Raw genomic sequence first — 22471 nt, 5'->3', positions numbered from 1 at the left:
TCTAGGTGAGAGGTAGTGATAGAGACGCCATTCAGTTGGCATTTGCAAATTAAAGAAATTGACAGCTGCAGAGGATTCAAGAAAATTTAAACAGAGGGAATTGAATAAGCAGAAACAAGGCAATAATTGACAGGATAACACAAAACATCCACATGTTTTCTTCATGTTAGATGATTGGCTAGATCTCAACACATTTAAAGATACAGTTAATAATTTAGTTTGATTTGTTATATGATGAAAATAAAGAAATGTATTGATAGATGCAGACTTGCAAAACTGGTTGCAGTTTCTCTAAATTCTTAGATCAATAAAATGGAAAAAGAGTAGAACAATGAATTGGTCATGCAACTAAAAAATAAAAATCCCCAATTTCGCACCAAATTGGAAATCCTGAAAATCAAAGATGAGGTTAATAAAATTGAAAGAAAACTACTGAGCTAACAAATAAAACTAGGAGCTTTAATAGTATTTCATGTTGTTAATAGTTCTGTGGCAGCAGAAATTCTTCAAACCATCATAAACAACTCCAAGAGTTCCTCCACTATATAATCTATATCCTAAAAAGGCAATTCATTCATTACGATGGAGTTTTCCAGATATAACAGCAATTTCTGTCAGTGCTTCCTTACTAGTAGTATCTCGTGCTTTTTTTTTTTTTTTTCAACCTAATAGGTTGCAGCTTTTGAGAAAACAAACATTCTAATCAATAAACATTTGTTCATAGTTTCTACAAGGCACAGTGAATGACCTGAGGATACAATTACAAAGAATAAAACAATCCCTTATCTCTAGAAGCTAACATTTTCATGATGTGATGATCCTACGATCTTAGTTTTTCCCATCACTTAGAATTTTATAATTCTTGATGTTTTGAGTGCTATCAAATTACATCTGTTAACTAGTTCTTAAAAGAACCCTGTGAGAGATGTATTAGTACTCTAATATAGTGGTTTATTAAGTAGTATAGAAGAGAAATCACTATAATATATTTTTCCTTCTTTATAAGAAAATAAACTTTCTTTTCATCAAGAAGGTGATTCAAGGCAATTCCAGTAGAGTTGTAATGGAAAGTTCCATCTTCAACCAGAGAGAGAACTATGGAGACTGAATTTGGATCAAAGCATAGTATTTTTCACCTTTTGTTGTTGTTTATTTACTTCAGCTTTTTTTCTTTCTCATTTTTTTTCCCTTTTTGATCTGATTTTTCTTGTGCAGCATGACAAATATGAAAATGTTTAGAAGAATTGCATATGTTTAACCTTTATGGGATTACTTGCTGTCTTGGGGAGGCAGGGAGAAGAGAGCAGAGGAAGAAAGATTTGGAACATAAAGTTTTGCAAAGGTGAATGTTGAAAACAATATTTGCATGTATTTGGAAAAATAAAATATTGTTAAAATATTTTTAGGAAGGAAAATAAGCTTTATTAATTGTTAATAAATCCAGCAGTGTTGGTGCTCATACTTGATTTGTATTGTCCTGGCACAAACAGGAAGAAAAGAAGAGGTGATGATAGGGGATAAGCATTTATTAACCACTTACTGTGTGCCAAGTTCTGTGCTAAACATTTAACAAAAATTATCTCATTTGACCCTCACAACAAACCTGTGGGGTAAGTGCTATTATTATCCTTATTTTATAGTTGAGGAAAATGAGTTCTTGTTTAGAATCATATAACTAGTAAGTAACAAGACCACATTTGAACTCAGATTTTTCTCTCTTTAGGGTGAATGACCATATTCTGATTAGCAGGCAAGTAGTTTATTTCTCACAGCTAGAGGGGGATTCACTATATTTTCAAAGTAATGAATTCCAAAGTGTTGGTTAATGTAATGATAAATTTATATAGTTACAGGTATAAGAGAGCTATATCGGGAATAAGAAACAAGTGGATTTTGGTAATGACAAGGACAGGGATCTCTGAAGAAACTTCAGGCACTCAAATGCAAAACTGAGGAGACACGTTTGGTACAAAATTATTCAATGCAGCTGGCGAAATAAAATAAATAAATGCATATGCATTTGCTGGGAACAGGTGAGAGAGATATTTGTCTGAATGATAGACAATTTCTTGGTGTGTTAGTGGTGTGTTAGTGGGCCAAGGAAAAGACAGTGGCCTTGGATATTTTGCAACCAGTTTTGCAAGTCTGCATCTATCAATACATTTCTTTATTTTCATCATATAACAAATCAAATGTTTCTAATATACAAAGGCATTTTTTCTGTATTGTTAGCCTATGGTCAGCATCTAGGCCATGAAAACAATAAAGTAATAAGGATGATTTTAGATCTAAGCCACGAATTCTTTTCTCACTGCGATGTGTCAGATAGTGAGTGATGTTCCACAAGCCAACAGTAACTTTTGTTCCACAACATGGAGGCTATTGATCAGTACTCCTCGTTCAATTGTTTGCTTTTAGCATACTACTATGTATTACAGTTTATGAGGGTTCAGTCAAATGGATATACAGATTACAAGTAAGCTAACCTTCACCAACAGGACAAATGGTCTGAAAAGATTCCTGTAAAAAAAATCATTAATTAAAGATCATACCCATAGCAAGAGTCCAAGAAAATGACAGAAGTTATATTTGTCTCACTTCTCCAAGGACTGCCCTTCATTAGTCACATTACAAAGTATGTCATCATCATCATCAACATCTTCTTCTCTTCCTTTTCCTCCCTCTTTTCCTCCTTTTTCTTCTTCTCTCTCCCCTTCTTCCTTTCTTTCTGCCTCTTTTTTTTTTTTTTCCTCCCCTCCCCATTCCTCTCTATCTCTGTCCATTTCTCTCCATTTCTTCTCCCTCAAAAAAAAAAAAGAAAAAGGAAAACAATATCACCTGAAAAACTTTTATACTGACTTAGAAATATTTTTCCTACTAGTCTACAAATCTCCCAAAAGAAGAGTTTCAATTAAAAAAGAAACACTTTCCATTTTATTTGCAAGAACAACTGTCCTAAGAGAAGACAGAAATTCATCAAAAACTTTTGCACAGTGGATGGGTGAAATTGAATAATTATTCCCTTGCTTCAGTCAGCACAGAAAATGACATATTTTTCCCACTTGATTATTATATATTTGTGAAGTGTTCTAGCAACTATTAAAATCAAGTATCAAGATAAACTACATGTAGATTAAGACTTTCACATCTCTGTTAAATCATGATTGGAAATCAGGGAAGGAAATAATGATAAATATTCATTCACATTATTATTCAAAATATTAATGATTATGTTGAATACTAAGAGTGAAAGTTTTTACTCTTAAATAAAAATTTTTAAAATATTTATTCTAGACTTCTCCGTTTTAAGTTATCAATTTTGTGTATTTGTATAATGTTTATGAGTATAAAAATACATTATATTATGTTTAAATAAACATACATATATACAAATAAACATACATAGAACATTAATACCAGCAAGTTTATAAACATAATATTTATTTAGAAGAATATTCATAACCTCTTTCAACTGAAAATGTTAAAAAATAATTATTTTTCCACTCTAAAACTATATGCATAAATATTTTTAAACAATAAGGATGTGTGACCAAAAAGGCCTGCTAATTACTCTTCTAATGGACTTTGAATGTTCCTTGGTATCTTCAAGAAAGAAAGAAAAAGGAAGGGAGGGAGGGGAAGGAAGGAAGGAAGGAAGGAAGGAAGGAAGGAAGGAAGGAAGGAAGGAAAAGGGGAAGGAAGGAAGGAAGGAAGGAAGGAAGGAAGGAAGGAGGGGGAGGGGGAGGGAGAAAGGGAAGGAAGGAAGGAAGGAAGGAAGGAAGGAAGGAAGGAAGGAAGGGGAAAAGGAAGGAAGGAAGGAAGGAAGGAAGGGGAAGGGAGGGGAGGGAGGGAGAAAGGAAAGAAGGAAGGAAGGGAGGAAGGGAGGGAGAGGGAGGGAAGGGAAGGAAGGAAGGAAGGGGAAGGAAGGAAGGAAAAAAGGAAGGAAAGAAAGAAGGAAGGAAAGAAGAAAGGGAGGAAGGAAGGGAGGAAGGAAGGGAGGGAGGGAGGAATGGAAGAAGGGAAGGAGGGAAGGAGAGAGGGAGGGAGGAATGGAGGAAGGAAGGAAGGGAAAGAAAGAAAGAAGAGAGAAAGAGAGAGAGGAAGGGAGGGAGGAAGGGAAGGAGGGAAGGAGACAAGGAAGGGAAGGAGGGAAGGAGAGAAGGAAGGAAGGATAAGAAGGGAAGGAAAGATCAAAGGAAGGAAGGAAGGAAAGATGGAAGGAAGGAAGAAGGAAAGAAGGAAGGAAGGAAAGGAAAGGAAGGGAGGGAGGGATGTAGGAAAGAGAAAAGAAAAAAGTACTCCTCCCACATATATGGATGGACCAGAGAATTCATAGAAGGATTTAAACAAAACACACATGGATGAACTGTGATGAAAACATAGAATTAACCATATTAGTGGAATCACAAATCCATTGGGAGTACTTCATTCCCACTTGTAAGTGAGTTCAATGAGCCATGGCAATGTAAAATGCTTCCCACAGTCACTGTCTTTGGAGTTGTGCCTTTTACATCTCCTTCTCTTAGTATCAGTCTGCAAATGGGAATGAAGTACTCCAACAGCTGCCTAATAGGCAGCTCTTAACAGTTTTCCTTGCATGGGAATTTCTTAATTCAACAACATAGACTCTCCTAACTGGATAAAAACTGAGATCAAATCAAAATTTATATTCCCAAGTGGTTTCATCTCCCACATCAAGTTTCATTGCTTAGTTTAAAGCAAGTTTCAGTTGGATATCTGTCAGCTAAAAATGCAAAGATATTAGCTTAATGATAAATTTTCTGTTGTTGAGCCATTTCAGTCATATCTAACATGTGATCCCATTTGGGAATGAACAGAATACAATTTTCATATTTTTTCTTTGACACACAAAAAGCATGAATCAGTCAGTATGCAAGCATTTATTAAGCAAGCACTGTACACAGACTGTGCCAGACACTGTACAAAGCACTAGGGAAGTAGAAACCAGTGATGTTCCTGGGGCACTCACATTCTAATGGAGGAGATGATATACAAACAACTATGTACAATCAAGTTACATACAGAATAAATTAGAGAAAAGACTTTTTTGCAGAGGGTGGGATTTAACTGGGACCTGAAGGAAGTCAGGGAAGTCAAGAAGGAGCAATGAGATAGGAAATAATTGCAGGTATGGAGGAAAGCCAAAGTAAATGCTCAGTCAGGAGTGGAGTGTCTTGGTTTAGGAATAGCAAGAATGCATTTCTCACTCTCATTAATGTTGCTGGATTGCAAATATGAGCAGGGGGGAAGTAAGATAGAACAAGACTGGACAGGTAGAAAGGGACCAGATTATGAAGGACTTTGAATATTTAATAGGACATTTTACATTTGATCCTGGAGGCAATAAGAAGCCATTAGAATTTATTGAGTAAGAGGCTGACATGTTCAGACCTTTGCTTCAAGATCACTTTGACAACTTTGTAGAAAATGGACAGTTTACCAGCACCATGCCAGGAAACTAAATCACTTCCATTTGATTCATCTTAGGAAGATTCTGAAGATGATCTGGCAGAATAAGGTAACAGACACTGAGGTCCTTTCTTAAGCTAAACTGCCAAGGAAACAAACTCTACTGCAGAGAGCACAAGTCCAATGGTTTGGAATACCAAATGTATACTTACATTGAAAACAGTTAAGTATAAAACCTGAAAATAGTTAAGTACAAACAAACTATATATAGGATAAATCAGAGCTGATCAGCAAAAGAACTTACCCCGAGTTGAATTTATTTTCTTAATTATATTGGTCATTTAAAATACAGTTTCTCAGTACTATGAGAACTTAAAATTGTACTCTGACGTTTGTATTTGTGGGAAAATTGCATATAATTTTATATAACATTCTATCACCAAAGAGATAAAATGTCATGTGTTCTTTGATTTGTACCCACATTCATCTTGAAAGATAGTCAAGTGTTAAATATTTCTTCATTAGCAATTAAATAACTACACCAAAAATTAGACATTATAGGGACAGCAGGCTACAGAACTTTACTTCTTATCATAATAAGCATGAAATATATGAATGAAATAAGAATGCAAGAGAGATAGTACCAGTATTCTTGTATAAAGGTTTTAAGAATTACCAAGTTGGAAGTAGGTAGGTGACACAATGGATTGAGAAGCAGCCTTATAGCGAAAAGGATCTGAATTTAAATCTGGACTAAGATGCTTATTAGCTATGTGACCATGGGCATCACATAGCTATTATTTTGCAATAGAATCTCGCAATGAGATTCTTACTCTTGGAGAAAATATGCTAAATGTGTAACTATTTAACTGTGACACTTTTCAGAAAAAAAATGTTGATATTCTTTCAGATTAATTAATTTTTAAACTAAATGAGTAATTTTTCAATAAGAAAAAGTTGGAAAAAATCTTTTCAGATTGTTTAGAGGAGAGGTGACCAACACTCAGTCAATGGGCTACATGGATCCCACAACACTCTCAGAGAACCAGATTAAAATGTTTCTGGGAACTATTTTACTATAGCTTAATAAATACCTTAAGATGATTTCAAGCAAATAAAACATCGATAATACATTCAAATACATTTTGATATTACATTCAAATACTACATTCAATGTACATTCAAATACATTCAATTAATTCAATAATACATTCAAAACTAAGTCAAAATATAGTCAGCAGAGAACCTTACGGAGGATCCCTTTTTTATTTTAATTTAAATTTGAACTTGAGGCCTTTGGTTTAGAGCATTAAAAAACTTTCCAAATGTAAATGACTACAAGTCAGATCATGGGGAACTTCAGTCTAATTAGATGCAATAGAATGATCTCATCTCCAGAAGGTGATCCATTTTGGATGATAGGTATGATCTAGGTTTAGCAAATCCCAAACTACTAGGGACATAACCTCTTCATTGTCATGAGAGAATTGGTGGGGAGAGGGAGGTTGGTCAGCATTTGGTCCAAGGGAGGTTGGTCTGAAAGGACCAATAAAACAATAGAAGCGAAGACAGAGCAAGACTTGATCAAAATCTCAAAAACACAATTCAATTAAAAATCAGAACAAGCAATAGAAAAAAAAAAACAGGCACACAAATCAAAAGCAAAAGCACATACAAACTCTAGATGTATTTTAAGGCAAAATCTAAATTCAATTCAATAATTTTAGAAAAGTATATTTTTAAAAAACACAGCATTCAAGTTCATTCTACATCAATATGGCCTACTGATTTTTCTACTCTCATCTGTGGAGTACATTTCAATGTAGCTGAAGGTAGGGTTATCCATTCCACCGTCTTCCTTTGTGTAAGGCTGAGGGTTCAAAATTAGTTTCTCCTAAAAGAAAAATTAAATGATTACATCAATACTTCAAGCAATGTTGGTTTTCCTCTGTGTAGGTATTCTTTCCACTAGTGCAGGTTGCAACTTCTATCTGGAATGATGTGCTTAGTAAATGTTTAACAATCTGCTCCTTCCCTCCACCACCCAAAAAAGTACCACTGCAGGTTTTTAAGTTTAATCAATATTAATAACATTTTCTGCACCACTTCCTTAAGACAGTCAACAATAAATAAAACTCAGTTTATAGAGTCTATCCATTTCCAGGATATAAATTCTTCCACTGAAAATTTAAGCTAGAAGGAACTGTTTCCAGCATATCTCAGCCTTTAATGTGCCTTAATAAATGGTCTTTGTGAACTGCTGGGACCACAAAAAAAAAATCACCTCCATCCTTCTAATGAAGAATTTCTTTGAATTTAGCAAGATTGAACTTGGATGACGGGAAAAAAAATCTGACAGCAAATTCATACTCGAAACCATTCCAAGGGACAATTTAAAATGTGAAATCAGATAGTTAGTTGGGAGGAGAGTGGAGTATAAACTAAACAACTATTCAACTTTGACGAATTCAGAAAAAAATTGACATTTTTTCAAAATAATTAAATTCTCAAATAAACTCATTTTAGTTAGCTAATAATTAAGAGTCTTAAGTGGACAGAATTTACATACCATTGTTTGAGAATTCCATATTCCCTCCCTACCATGAAAAGATACTGAGGATGAATTTTAAGGGAAGGATAGAAGGGAGAAGAGGGGAATTATCTCCTATTATCATCCTGTTATTATGATGATGCTCAACTTCTTTTAAAAGTTCCATAAATCCCTATTCTAATTTCCTATTTCTAGAATTTCCTATTCTATTAAGGGAATAATGCAGAACAGTCATGTACCATTAAACATCACAAGTTATTTATGAAGAGATATTTCTCCTATTTGTAATTCAGCTTCCCCTTAATTTATTGGAGAGAGAGGTCCAAACTGCGATTCTTTTGGTGTAAGGGAATCATATTGAAGAAACTCTCTTTACCAATTCCGATCTCCATTTGCTTTGCAACTTAATAGTTTTAGAGACTTGCCTGGGTTACTGAGAGGCTAAAACTTTCCTAGGGTCACACTTCCAGGATACATCATGAGTCCATCTTTTCCTGTCCCCAAAGATGGTTCTCTCCACTATAATATGCCATATATTTCCAAGCACTTAATATATGATTTCACAAATTGCTTAATATATGACTTCATAAGTTGACTGGAAAAAAATGTCATCTTAATGATAAAATAAACTTAGATAAACTGGTTTTCAGACTCTAAGCACCAAGCTTTCCATTATCAATAAAATCTTCCCAAGTTGCCATCTTGTTGGCATTGTCTTTAATCTCCAAGGGTTACCTTCATTTCACCAGAATGAGACTTTGGTGGAGATGTCAAAAGATCTTTTTTCCCCATATTTCCAAGGGAGAAAAAATCATGACATTATTATTTTAAAATGCAGGAGTTTCTTAACAAAAATGAAAGACAACATACCCTCTTTAAAAAGTCAAAGTTAGATAAAAAATCTTCTTTAGTTAGTAGGAGACTGTCATCTAAATCCTGTTTTCTTCCTCCTGAAAAACATCGTTTTGCATTTTTAGACGTTATTTTCCATTTAAAGACAAGTTTGCATTTTTAGAAAACCTAATTGCAGTCTATGAAACAAAGCCAATTTTGAATTTCTACTCCAAAATTAAATTTGTAGCTTATTTAGTGTTTTTATAGATTTTATGTGGATGCTAGGACACATGGGATGTTTTTCCACATACTAGAGAAAGTACAGATACTTCACAATACCGGGTATTGTCTGAAGTTCTAGGATTACTTAATTATTTTATTTCCCTAAACTTATGGGATAGTTGGAATCTTTTGAAGTCTTTGTGAATGTTTTGTCTCAAGTGCACACTTCCAAATTATTTTTTTGGTAGAAGTTAGAAATATCACATCACTAAAAATAATTTGCCTAGCAGGAATACTTTGTAATTGAGCCTTTTAAAAAAAAAAAAAAAAAAATTTTCACAAATCCTGTTTTTATTGGTTTACTGCTTTAAAGTCCTTTAAAGAAATCAACAAAATCTAACATGGTGTTACTTTAATACTTCTGGTTGTTTTTTTTGTTTTGTTTTGTTTTTTAAACAGGGGTCTCAGAGATAGTCGGAAAGTTTGGGACAGAATAAGAAAAAATCTAAATTGGTAAAATAGACAAGACTAGCATCACAGAATCACAGAATTGAAAAAGATATCAAAAGACACCTAATGCAACTTTTACATAATATTCCCAGCAAATCAAATCTTCTTCTTCTGATGTCTTCTAATAAATTTCAACTTCTCAATTATATTACCATAGTCTAAATTTTATTACATTTATTTGTATACATGAGTCATTTTGGCTATATATAGGCTATAAATATTTGTATATATATGTTTATATGTGTGTATATATAATATAATAAATATATATAATATTTAAATATATAATAGAATAAATAAAATAAAATATAAAACATAATAAATAAATATGTACATTGTGTATATTTATACATATATGTATGTATTGCGTGTGTGTGTATAATTTGTTTCTTGATATTTGGGCTGTTAGATTTACCTTCTGTACACCCTTATGTTCTGGTAGTCCTTAACTTGCAATGAAATGCTCATCAAACCTAGATTTGAATATCTTCCATTTCAGAGATTCTCATAAGACATCCATCTTTTGAGTGATTTTACTTTTCAGAAGGTTTTTACTTAGAAGAAGGCCAAGTTCTCCTTCCCCATTTTCTTCCCTCTGGGACCAAGCAGACAAAGCTGATTCCTTTTCCGTTGGACAACCCAAGATAGCCCCTTCCATCTTCTCAGGATAGGTCCTGGAGTTACCTACTCAATGAAAATGTGAGCTAAGGCTTCTCCATTCATTCTAAAATAACACATTGAGAATCTGGAAGCCCAAATAATAAAAAATGAAATCTTAGATTTTGGTGGTTTGTTTAACAATCTGATTAATTCCACGGGTATTACGAATAAGCAATGCTTCAGGATTCCACCCTTCAACTGGAATTTTTAAAGTCAGGGAAAAGAAAATTTTCACATTCATAAATCTGAAGCCTATTTTTTTTAAAGCCCGTTTCCTATATCAAGTTATGAAAAGGGAATTCCATAAATATTGTTATGGAGATTATACTCAGATTAAATGTTATAAAATGGGTTTTGTGCTGTTATAAAACTGAGAAGAGAAGGAAAATTACATAGACTATTACAAAAGGGCATTACAGGCAATCAGCCAACAGAAACACAAATTCCAATACCATGAATGCTAATTTATATTTTTTACATTTGGTGACATTCTGGAAATGAATCAAAGGGAGCATTGTATTCTTCCACAGCTAGTAGCAAACATCAAATCTCATTGGAATGCCCAGTTTTTATCCTATAAATGTCTAGCAGGAAATAAATGACTAGAATGCTTGTCTGAATGGCAATATAGAGGAGTGAATAGAATAAAAAATAACTGAATGAAAAAACATTTATGGGGCAGATACGTGGCCCAATGGATTGAGCACCAGCCCTGAAGTCAGGAGGAAATGAATTCAAATCCAACCAAAGACATTTACTGTATGCAAGTCATATAACTCTATAATTATTTCAAAGAGGTGGGAAACATTTAAAGGAGAAGTGCTCTTCCATCTATTAAAAATATGAATAGAATAAGAAGACAGTTTCTTCTCTTAAGGAAATCATTCACAAACCCAGGAGGCCTGGGTTTGATTCCTGCCTTTGTACAATATGAACTGTGATATCATACACAAGTTACAAAGTAATTCTCTGAAACTATTTGAATTACTGAGTTTACGAATAGAAAGGACCTAACACTGAAAAAACCCCAGGCCCAGGACCCACAAAAAACAAAGTCATGTGTATAAAGAAAAAACCTAATATAAAAAATTTTGGATATTTATTTAAATTTTTCTTTATCATCCAATTATATTATGGCATATAGTAAACCATGCCATTTAACAAGCCAACAAAAAAAATTTGAAGTGATCAGAGAATGTTGTTTTGATAAGACATATTTTTCTGCCTTTTAGAACCCTTAGCTCACTTCCAAGATTGGCTCAAATGATTCAGCTTATTTGATCTAGGACTGTCTCCTTAATATCCCCTATCACATAGTAGGCTCTTTTAAAAATGGTTAATGAGTTGAAAAGAAGCCTTTACAATAGCCTCCCAATTGTTAGCACTCTCAAAATTACCTTGTGTTTCTTTTGTATATATATCTTTTTTGCCCAAGTGGACATATGCTTCTTGAGGGCAAGACTGTTTTCAGTTTTATCTAAATCTTTCCAGTAACAATCATAATGCTTCATCCATGGTAGGTGCTAAATAAATGTTTGCTTTAAATTGTTTTTTCCCAAGTTCTCCATTTATAAATCTCTCAACCCCATGTTTGGATTTCTTTTCCTGCTCCTCAGCAGCCCCCTTGCTATCCTGGAGAGACATCCACCCTCAGATGCACTGTCCTGATTGAAGACTGACTCTTCAGACCCTAGTTCAAGAGGGGACCCAGAAATGTTCCATCTCACTCCTAATTCCACTCTGTGAACTTTTTTTCCTATTCTTCCACAGAAGTCTTGTTCCCTTTTGGATATCCTACTCTTTCCTATCCCCCTTTCCATTTCTTCTTTCTGTGTTGTCTCATACCATTAGAATTTTGTCAATTAAGTTTGTAGTAGGAGACTGTCATCTAAATTCTGGATAGAAACCCAATCTGGTCATAATGTATGATTTCTGTGACAAGTCATTGTAGCTTCTTTGTTAATACTTTTATTTAAAAATTTGCATCAAAAATATTTGTAGCAGCTCTTTTTGCAGTAGCAAAGAATTGGAAAATGAAGATAGGCTCATCAATTGGGGAAATAGCTGAAAAAGTTGAGGTATATGAAGATAATGGAATATTATTATTCTCTAAAAATTGAGGAACAAACTAATTTTAGAAAGGCCTAGAAAGATCTACATGAACTGATGCTGAGTGAAACAAGCAGAACCAGGAATACAAAATATACAATAACAGCAAGAATGTGTAATAATCAGCTATGAGAATCTTGGTTCTTCTCAGGAGTTCAGTGATCCAAAGCAATCCCAATAAACTTTGAACAGAAAATGCCATCTGCATCCAAAAAAAAGAACTATGGAGATAGAATGTAAATCAACACCTGCTATGTTCATTTCTTTTTCTGTGTTTTTTTTCTCTCCCATGATTTTTCCCTTTTACTCTTGATTTTTCTCTCCCAACATGAATCATAAAGCAATGTGTATTAAAAATAAATTTAAATAAATAACTAATTTTTAAAGTGCTTCAACATTCAATAAAAATATTGGTCTTTGTCTTTCTCTGTTTTGACTCTCTGGTTTGGGTAGCAGTATCATAGTTGTATTTTAGAAGGAATTTAATAGATATATTTTCCAATTTTTACAAAAAGTTTGTACAATATTGAAATTAGTTGTTCTTTTAATGTTGAGTAGCATTTATTTATAAATCCATCTGGTCCCATATTTTTTCCCTTCCTTTAGAAATTCATTTATGGCTTATTCAATTTGTTTTCCCAATAGTGAATTTCCTAAATTCTCTATTTCTTGTTCTATTATTCTGAGTATTTTACATTTTTTAAGTAGTCATTCCTTTAATTTAACTTGTGTGACTTTTGAGGGTGTGTACAGTTGGCAAAATAGTTTCTCAGAATGACCTTAGTTTCTTTTCTTTTCTTCATTTTTGATACTAGTAATTTGGCTTTCCCATTTTGCAAAAATCAAATTAGCTAGGATTTTTATTATATTTTACTGTTTAAAATTTCTCCTAGTTTTATTAATTAATTCAGTTCATGTCATTAAAATGTAAGCTTCTTATATTTTAGGGTAGGGACTATGTCGCTTGCTTGTATTTGTATAACTATTTCTTGACAGACTATAGGATATAAAGTATGCTCTAAATAAATACTTATCTCTCTGGAGGAAATAATTCCTATGTTCTACTAACAAAACTGTGTAGTAAAAATAAATAGAAGTGACTATAAATTGTCATATAAATGTTACCTCAGATGGATAGGAACAAGAAATAGATACCTGTTAGGAGACTGACAATGATTCCCACAAATATAGTGACCAAGGTTCCAACGGTACTGAAGTGCATATATGATAAGGAGTACCAATTATCCATTAGGGGAGTTCTAGGAGGCAAAAAAAGGATGTTTGTTATTTATTTGACCAAGACTCAAGGCAAAGTTGGGCAAAGCAATGAACAGCCCAAGTATTTCCTTGAAATGCCCATAATCATAAAAGAGAGGAAGGTTCCTTTTAGTTGGATATTCCTGTGGAGGCAACAAAGACAAGAATTAATAGGATGGGAGCAACTAATTGATATGGTGAATAGAGCATCAGCCCTGAAGTCAGGAGGACCTGAGTTCAAATCTGATCTCAAACATTTAATACTTTCTAGCTGTGGGACCCTCAGCAAGTCACTTAACCCCAATTGCCTCAGCAAAAAACAAATAAATAAAAAGTTAATAGGATGAAGGGGCAGGAACAGTCTGGGATCTGTATTGTTCTAGAGTATTTCAATATAGATAGGATGCCAGATCTATTGAAGCATTTAAGCATCATCAGTCAAAAGCAAATATCCTTGAATTATAAATTTATTTCTAGACAGGATCCATAAACATTATTGAGTCCAATCCTCTCATAAGTGAAGCCTATAGGACTTAAGTGACCATCATTACATAGCTAGTAAATGGCAGAGCAGAAATTTAAACCTAGGACTTTTAATTCAAAATCCAGTAAACTTTCTAGAAGTCTTCTTTCTTCTTCCTGTCTCTCATGTAGGTTTTTTTTTAAAGAAACATTATAAAACTTATTTCAATACCTTTCAGAACTATGAAAAGTACTAGTAGAAAATGACCTTTCTGTGGTTGTGTTCCAGTTCCCTTGATGGTGGAAGCCAGTTATGTTACAGCCATCAGTAATGAGACTCAAGGGTAAAGTCCTCTCTGGAAGTGGGGGATAGAGTTGAGCTCCAATTCCAATCCAAAAGGAAATGATAAATCCAGCCATGAGCCCTACAAATCCGCCCTGAAAAATAGAAGTGCTTTGAGAGTCAGAAAATTGGTTGGCTGCTGGCCTTCATTTCTGAAGAGGATTAAAATGCATCACTACACTGGAGTCAAAGTATAGTGTGTCTAACTATGGATGATTAGACCAAGATGAGCTCAGAAGGCTGTACCATAGGTCAGACACTAATAGTTCATATGAACATTTAGAATAGAGATGTCTCTGAACTTCAGCATCTCACACCAAGAAAGTTATCTTTGGGAGCAGCTAGATGGTGCAGTGGATAAAGCACCAGCTCTGAACTGAGGAGAACTCGAGTTCAAATCTGCCCCCTGACACTTAATACTTCCTGGCTATGTGATCCTGGGCAAGTTACTTAACCCCAATTGCCTCAGAAAAAAAGTTATCTTTGGACTGGAAAGAAAATGAGTGAAATATTACTCACAAAAAAGCAAACTTCCTCACAAAATAGCTGTTCCAAAAATGAATGGTCTCCTTGGGAGGGAGGGTTCCTCTCACTAGAGATCTGCAAACAAAGACTGGATCATCATTCCTTGGGTAGGAAACTATTGGTTGACATTGATTGGACAAGACAATCTCTGATGTCTCTTCCAACTTGGAAATCCTGTGACCAAAAGTATTTTTCATAGTATTTTTACTATGAAAACTCAGCCGATAGTTAAACTCACCATAGCCAAAAGCAAACTCATCTTCCCTCACTAATCAGACGCTTCTTTCAAGTTCATTATCTCTGTCAATGACAATATTTGATCAATTATCCAAACTCAGCTGGGCCATGGGGTACTTCTCTCAGCATCTTCAGATGCCCTAATTGTCAAAAAGAGGGAGCTGGACTGGATGAGCCCTAAGGTCTCCCACCAGCTCTAAATCCTTGACCCAATGAACTGAGTGAAAATTCTTTCCATGACCTGATATCTCTCCTGACTTCATCTTATTCCAGGACAGAGCTAGAAAATTTTATCATAGATTGGTTGAAATACTAACTTGATTCAAGATCAGATTTTGTAATGGGCTGAGGTTTGAGCTGATGCACTGAGGTCCCAAGTACATGAGGCTAGATAGTAATTGGGCTATACTCTATTAATATACATGATTGGATTAAGAATGGTCCCTGCCCACTCTCCTTGCAAGTCCTGACGTGTTGTATAGGAAATGACGATTTTGGTGGGTGGAGGCAGAGAGGGAAGAAGACAAGCTGGGAGAGATTGGGCTGAGTTCGAGAATCCGAGCTGCTGGTTGTGTGGCTGCTGGTCGAGCTAGCTTCTTGACTCAGCTGCACACATTGCTATCGCTGATTCTCTTCCACCTCCGATCCTTCTTCACTGAGAATAAAGACTGACGATTTTCCCTAACCTGAATTCCTGTCTCGTGCTGATCTTAAAATATACTGATCTTAACATTTGGCCCCAATGGTGGGAACCAAGGACTGAAGAAGTCTCCGGTGACCAGGAACTTGGGTGAGTATTGTTAATAGACAAATAAGGAACTTATTTTCTTAAAAACTAAACCAGTAATTTTTTTTTTTTGGCTAAAATGGGACAAAGGCTAGCTAAAGACTCATATTAGCCATGGCTCCAAATTTTTTACATGGGTCTCCATTAAAGATAACTAGACTATTACATAATTGGCGATGGACTCTTGAAGAAAAAGTTTCTAAAGTTCCTCTTCAAGGACCAACAATCTTCACGGATGCATCCAAACATAATTATTTGTGCTGTGTACTCTCATGATCTAACTATAAAGAGAGTAGTCAGAACTCCTTTTCAGTCCACTCAGCAGAATGAATTGTACGCGATCATTCTAGCTCTTACTTATTATCCAGGAGACATAAATATAATATCTGATTCAGCCTATTCAGTAGGTGTGGTACAAAGAATTGCCACAGCCCAAATAAAATTTGCAGCCTCTAATATATATCAGCTCTTTAAGAAACTTCAAGAGCAAGTGAGAAAGCATCCAGGTAAGATCTGTATATTACATGTCCATTCTCATAGCGGACTTTCAGGTCCCATATTTGATGGCAATTCAAAGGCAGATAGCCTTCTAACTATGTTGGTCAATACCCCTTTGTTCCAAGAAGCTCAGGCATCTCATTCTAAATATCATCAGGCTGCTCGAGCTTTACGTTTACAATTTGGAATAACAAAAGAGGAAGCTAGGAGCATAGTAAAAGCCTGTACGGCTTGCCTTCCTTTCCACGCTGCTACACTGCCCCCAGGGAAGAACCCTGGTGGTTTGAGACCCAATGAAATCTGGCAAATGGATGTGACCCATTATAAATCTTTTGGTCGTCTGTCTTTCATCCATGTTGTGGTAGACACCTTTTCAGGATTCACTTTTGCAATGCCACAGCAAAAAGAGACAGCCGAGTGGTCACTGAATTCCTCATACAAGCATTTACATTATGGGTGTAGCCACAAGCAATAAAACAGACAATGGTCCTGCTTATACTTGAAACATTTTGCACACTTTTGTGCACAGTATAAGATTTTACACACCACGGCATACCTTTTAATCCTCAAGGACAGGCAATAGTGGAGAGGAGAAACAGAGATATTAAGACACTACTCCAAAAACAAAAGAAAGGGAGCCACAGGTAACCCTAGAGAACTTCTAAATCTAGCTCTTTATACTATTAACTTCTTGATTTTTGACAAAGATGCACTGGCTCCGGCTGACAGGTTTTATAACCCACGGAAGGTCAGTGTCCAAGTCAGCAGCTCCACTATCTTTAGATAATTGCCAGGTGATGTGGAGAGACCCAGAAAGTGGTGAATGGAAAAGGACCAGATAGGCTAACTGCTTTGGGGAGAGGGTTTGCTTGTATCTCTACAAGTGGAGAAGGAATCAGATGGGTGCCAACGAGCCATATTCGCCTTGTCCATCGCAGAGAGACGGAGCAGACCTTTGAAACAAAGGAGAAGACCCAAGAAATATCGGGTGGTGCTGTTGCTGATTGTGCTCACCATTGAAAGAGCGTGGCAGTTATGGCGTTTAACTCATGGACATCAAAGATTGTCGGACTTCAAAACCCTCAGGAATCATTGGATTCTCTGAGCCATAGGACTTGAAAACCCTCAGGAATCATTGGATTCTCTGAGAAATGATAAGACTGTTACAACACTTCAAAATCTGCTGGAATCATTGGATTCCCTAACACATAAAAAGACTTTTTCAGGACTTCAAAAACTCAGGGGGATCATTGGATTTCCTGACATGTGAAACAATGGACAATAGATTGGTTTTAGACTATCTCTTGGCTGCTGAAGAAGGTGTATGTGTGACTGTTGTTTACATACCCACCTTCTAGGACTTCTGGTGATCTTTTCCAACACCATGTTGATTTATATTGTTTGCTATTCTGCTACTTGTGTGTACAATTCATGTTTGTTACACCACATCGAGCCTGCACTGACTGAGGGGAGGGTCATCCCTAATAGCCTCTGCGTTATTGCTATGTGCTTGTGTAATACCTCCCATGCTGATGGGTTTGTGCATAATAAGACCCTTCAGCCCAGAAACCCGCTAGCAACCTCCATTTCCCTTTGGTGCTTTTCATCTCCCTTCCTGAGATGTCAGGGAGGGCGTGATCATCTCCTTTTTAGTGCTTTCACCGCCTTTCCTGAGAAGTCAGGAGGCTGTGATCACCTCCCTTCGGGCTCTGACCTCCCTGAGGAGTCAGGGATGGCATGACCACGGTGTTCTAAAATAAAAGAAGGCGGAAATGTAATGGGCTGAGGTTTGAGCTGATGCACTGAGGTCCCAAGTACATGAGGCTAGATAGTAATTGGGCTATACTCTATTAATATACATGATTGGATTAAGAATGGTCCCTGCCCACTCTCCTTGCAAGTCCTGATGTGTTGTATAGGAAATGACGATTTTGGTGGGTGGAGGCAGAGAGGGAAGAAGACAAGCTGGGAGAGATTGGGCTGAGTTCGAGACTCCGAGCTGCTGGTTGTGTGGCTGCTGGTCGAGCTAGCTTCTTGACTCAGCTGCACACATTGCTATCGCTGATTCTCTTCCACCTCCGATCCTTCTTCACTGAGAATAAAGACTGACGATTTTCCCCTAACCTGAATTCCTGTCTCGTGCTGATCTTAAAATATACGATCTTAACAAGATTTCATAGTTCTTTTTTTACAAAGTACGACATCACATCTCAGAATTTAAAAACAAACACCAACTGTTTGGGAGAGATCAAATCTATTGTTAAATAGTGATACTAGACTTGGGAAAACTTCCATTCAAATCCAACCTCAGGAACTAATTAGTTGAGTGACCCTGGACAAGTCACTTAACCTGTTTCCTCATCTATAAAATGGGTATCATTAATAGTATCTACCTTATCAATATGTTTTGAGAACAAAATAATGTTTGTAAAGTGTTTTGCAAATCTCAAAGAATTATTTAAATTCTTTTTTATTTAAATCACTACCATTATTATCATCCTATGAGCAGCTGGACAGGTAGGTGACACAGTGGATAAAGGATCAGGCCTGAAATTAGAAAAATCTGAATTGAAATACAGTTTCAGACACTATCTGTGTGACCCTGGGCAAGTCAATTAATCTAGTTTGCTTCAGTTTTCTCATCTGTAAAATGAGCTGGAGAAGGATATCACAAGCCATTCAAATGTATTTGTCAAGAAAACCTCAGATGAAGTCACAAAGAGTCAGACACAATAGAAAAATGACTGAACTGAACGAATACCTACCAATACTTGAAATATAGGGAAAAAATGGTACTTTTTCCGTACAACACAACCGGGACTATTAATGTTTTGAGGTGATAAATAAGATTTCTGCTAGTTTTGTGCCTGTAGGATATTAGAATAAGGGAGAAATGGAGGGGAAGGTATGCTGACCTAGAGACATAGAACATGAATTACAATCCACACTCAGTCACTTGCTATATATGGAAGCTTGGGGAGACTGATTAAGCTCCTGAAGCTTCAGTCCTTTCATCTGTGATATGAGAGCGCTAATTTATAGCATGGCTTCTTATACTTTTTCCACTCATGACCCCTTTTTACCTGAGTAATTTGTATATGATGCTTGGTATATAGACATATAAAATATGCATTTAAACAAAACATTTATTAATAATAAATCATAATTTCACAATCCCCACCTTCAGGTATAAGACCTCATATGGGGTTATGAACCACATGAGGTTCTAGATCATTGGTAAAAAACTCAAATACAAACAAAGGATCTCTGTGGGATACAGATTGACTGAATTTTAAAATGTGATATTATTTTATTATATTGTATTTTTATTAATTTTGTTAAATATGTTGCATATGGGAAAGAAGCCGAATATTTGACACCTATAGTTAATATGATATCCAAGGTCTCTTCTGACTCTAAACTTGCTATTCTATTATCCCAATTGAGTCAATAAAAACATTTTTAAATTACAAGAAAAGCCATTGACTTCAAGGAACTGGAAATTAAATTGATACCATCATTTGGGGAATGGCTGAATAAGTGATGGTATATGAATGTAATAGAATATTATTGCTCTATAAAAAATGGTGAGCAGGCTGGTTTCAGAAAAGTCTGGAAAGACTTGCTTAAACTGATGCTGAGGGAACTGAGCAGAAACAAGAGAGCATTGTACACAGGAACAACAAGATTATGTGATGATCAACTGTGATGGACTTGGGTCTTTTCAACAATGAGGTGATTCAAGGCAATTCCAATAGACTTACAATGAAAATTGACATCCGCATCCAGAGAGAAAGAGAACAATGGATCAAATCATGACATTTTCACCTTTTTGTTGTTGTTGTTTGTTTGTTTGTTTTTCCTTTCTTGTGTTTTTTCCCCCTTTTGCAACATCACAACTATGGAAATATGGGTAGAAGAACTGCACATATTTAACCTATATCAGATTAATTGCTGTCTTGGGGAGGGAAGAGGAAGAGATAGAGGAAGAAAAATTTGGAACACAAGGTTTTGCAAAGGTGAATGATGAAAACTATCATTGCATGTATTTGGGAAAATAAAATACTATTAAAATGAAAAATAAATAATGAATGAATGAGCAAAGATTAAAAAAAAAATTTCTTAAATAAAAGCTACTCACTTGAGCTGTCATGAACTACATTTTTACCAGTGAGGAAAACTGCTAATTTCCACCACACTTTAAGGAAAGACATTATATTCACTTTTATCCTTTATAACTTACCATTGAGTTCACAAAGGGAGCTAAGATGCCCAGAGAAAACAAACCCAAAAGGGGCCCACCGATGATACCAAAGACACTGATGGCCGCCTAAGAACAAAATAAGAAGTCACAAATTAGTTGTGAAGACTCATTAAAATCTAGGTCTCCAATAATGGAGAGGAAACAAGGGGAGAGATATACTAACAGTTTGGCATTCCTAAAATGGAAAAAAGGGAGGGGGGAAATGACTCTTTTTCATTGATAAACATCCAATAAACAATTGGCCGTATTAATAAAATGATTAAATTACCCAGAAACTATGTCTTTCAAACCTTTTTAATTGCCATAGTATATATTTATGTTATATTACCACACTATATATTTATACTATATAGGAATTTATTTGCATACAAATTTTTTCATAAATAATTATTTTAACAATTTATATTATATATGCTTTATGTAAATTGAGATTATAAATGTTATATATCTGCATGCAAAACATATTTTTAGGTTTATACTGCATTATTAACATTTTCTTCATTGCTTCTTTAAATCTCGACATCAACAAAATAATAAATCAAGTGCTGATTTCTGAGGTATAAATATTCACACTAAAACTTTAACAATCAGATCTCTCCATTTGAGTTGGTTTCAGTGCACTTATGGCAATGAATAAAGTAAATACCAAGTCTAGGAACAGGTGAAGAAATATTAGGGGTAATTTGGAAAAAAGAGACCAAGGTGAAATATGGCCAGGGAAGTTAATATTATGAGTGAGAACTCATTTATGATGATAGAATACCCTAAAAATGTTGATCCTGACACATAAGTTCACAGTGCCCGGCACAAAGTGGGGCTTAATAAATGCTTCTAACTAACAAGTGGCACTAGAATCAATGAGAATAAATCTGGATATGATGAAGCCTCAGAAAATTTGACAAATGGTGTGCTCTGGGCAACATGGTGTAGTGGAATAGCCAAAGGATTACAATTACTTGCTATTCCTTGTATATAAAATACCATATTGTGGTGGATAACTAATAATAACTGAGAAAGTAATATGAGAAATGCAACTTATTAGCAAACAGGAAAAATAAACAAATCAATGGACTTCCCAATCAGTCCAAAGACCCTGAATACAGAATGAGACAGATTTTTATCTATTAAAAACAATCAAATAAGACCAATTAATTAAAAGAAAACAATCAACAGAATACAAGCTAGAATACAAAATTAAATGATCCGATTTCTAATTGCAGGAAGATTAGGGGCTTTGCAAGTTGGGAGGGCGAAAGAGTGAGTTTCGGTCAACTTGGGAGGAGGAACTTGGTAATTAGGTTTCCGGATCTTTCTTTTCCTAGAATTAAGACATGATGATTAATTGCATTCACCTGCATTTATGAAACAATAGATGACTTGTATACCATCTAGTTTCTCATGAATGATTTGCAGAAAAAAACAACCTGCAGGATAATACATGGGGCAGAACAAGATGGAGTCAGTGTTCATGCAACAGAGTCTTAACTGGTTCCTTCCCTTCCCGCACCAAACCAACTCAATTTTTAAACTAGTCTTCACTATATGTTATTAATCTCATGACATTGGGTCTTTGTACTAGGAATGCTCTCACTGCTTCCTTCAAAACTCAGAAGAAATCCCATTTTATTTAAAAAGATTTTTTCCTGGTGCCCCACTAACCTCCAAGCTAATGTTTTTCTTCTAAGATTGCCATCCATCTGCTCTTTACATCTTGTATGTACAGGTTATCTCCCCCATTAGAATGTGAGCTCCTTAAGGACAGAAGAAGTGTTTTCTTCTTTT

General features: G+C 35.2%; 1 protein-coding gene across 1 annotated transcript in view; it reads right to left on the bottom strand.

Moving 5' to 3' along the window:
- Positions 1 to 7201: 7201 nt before the first annotated feature.
- LOC100915525 (sodium-coupled monocarboxylate transporter 1) overlaps positions 7202 to 22471 on the bottom strand; it is a 41244-nt gene continuing 25974 nt past the window's right edge. The window contains exons 11-15 of the mRNA XM_031940135.1: positions 20669 to 20755; positions 14268 to 14473; positions 13472 to 13575; positions 8852 to 8931; positions 7202 to 7324 (exon numbers count right to left, since the gene is read on the bottom strand). Coding sequence (XP_031795995.1) covers positions 7202 to 7324; positions 8852 to 8931; positions 13472 to 13575; positions 14268 to 14473; positions 20669 to 20755 — 600 coding nt within the window. The remainder of the gene's footprint in view (positions 7325 to 8851; positions 8932 to 13471; positions 13576 to 14267; positions 14474 to 20668; positions 20756 to 22471) is intronic.

The sequence above is a fragment of the Sarcophilus harrisii genome, chromosome 5 (genome assembly GCF_902635505.1).
Source record: "Sarcophilus harrisii chromosome 5, mSarHar1.11, whole genome shotgun sequence".
Taxonomy (NCBI): Eukaryota; Metazoa; Chordata; class Mammalia; order Dasyuromorphia; family Dasyuridae; genus Sarcophilus; species Sarcophilus harrisii.
Note: the sequence above shows the minus strand (reverse complement) of the source record. Positions and strands in the feature narration are given on the sequence as shown.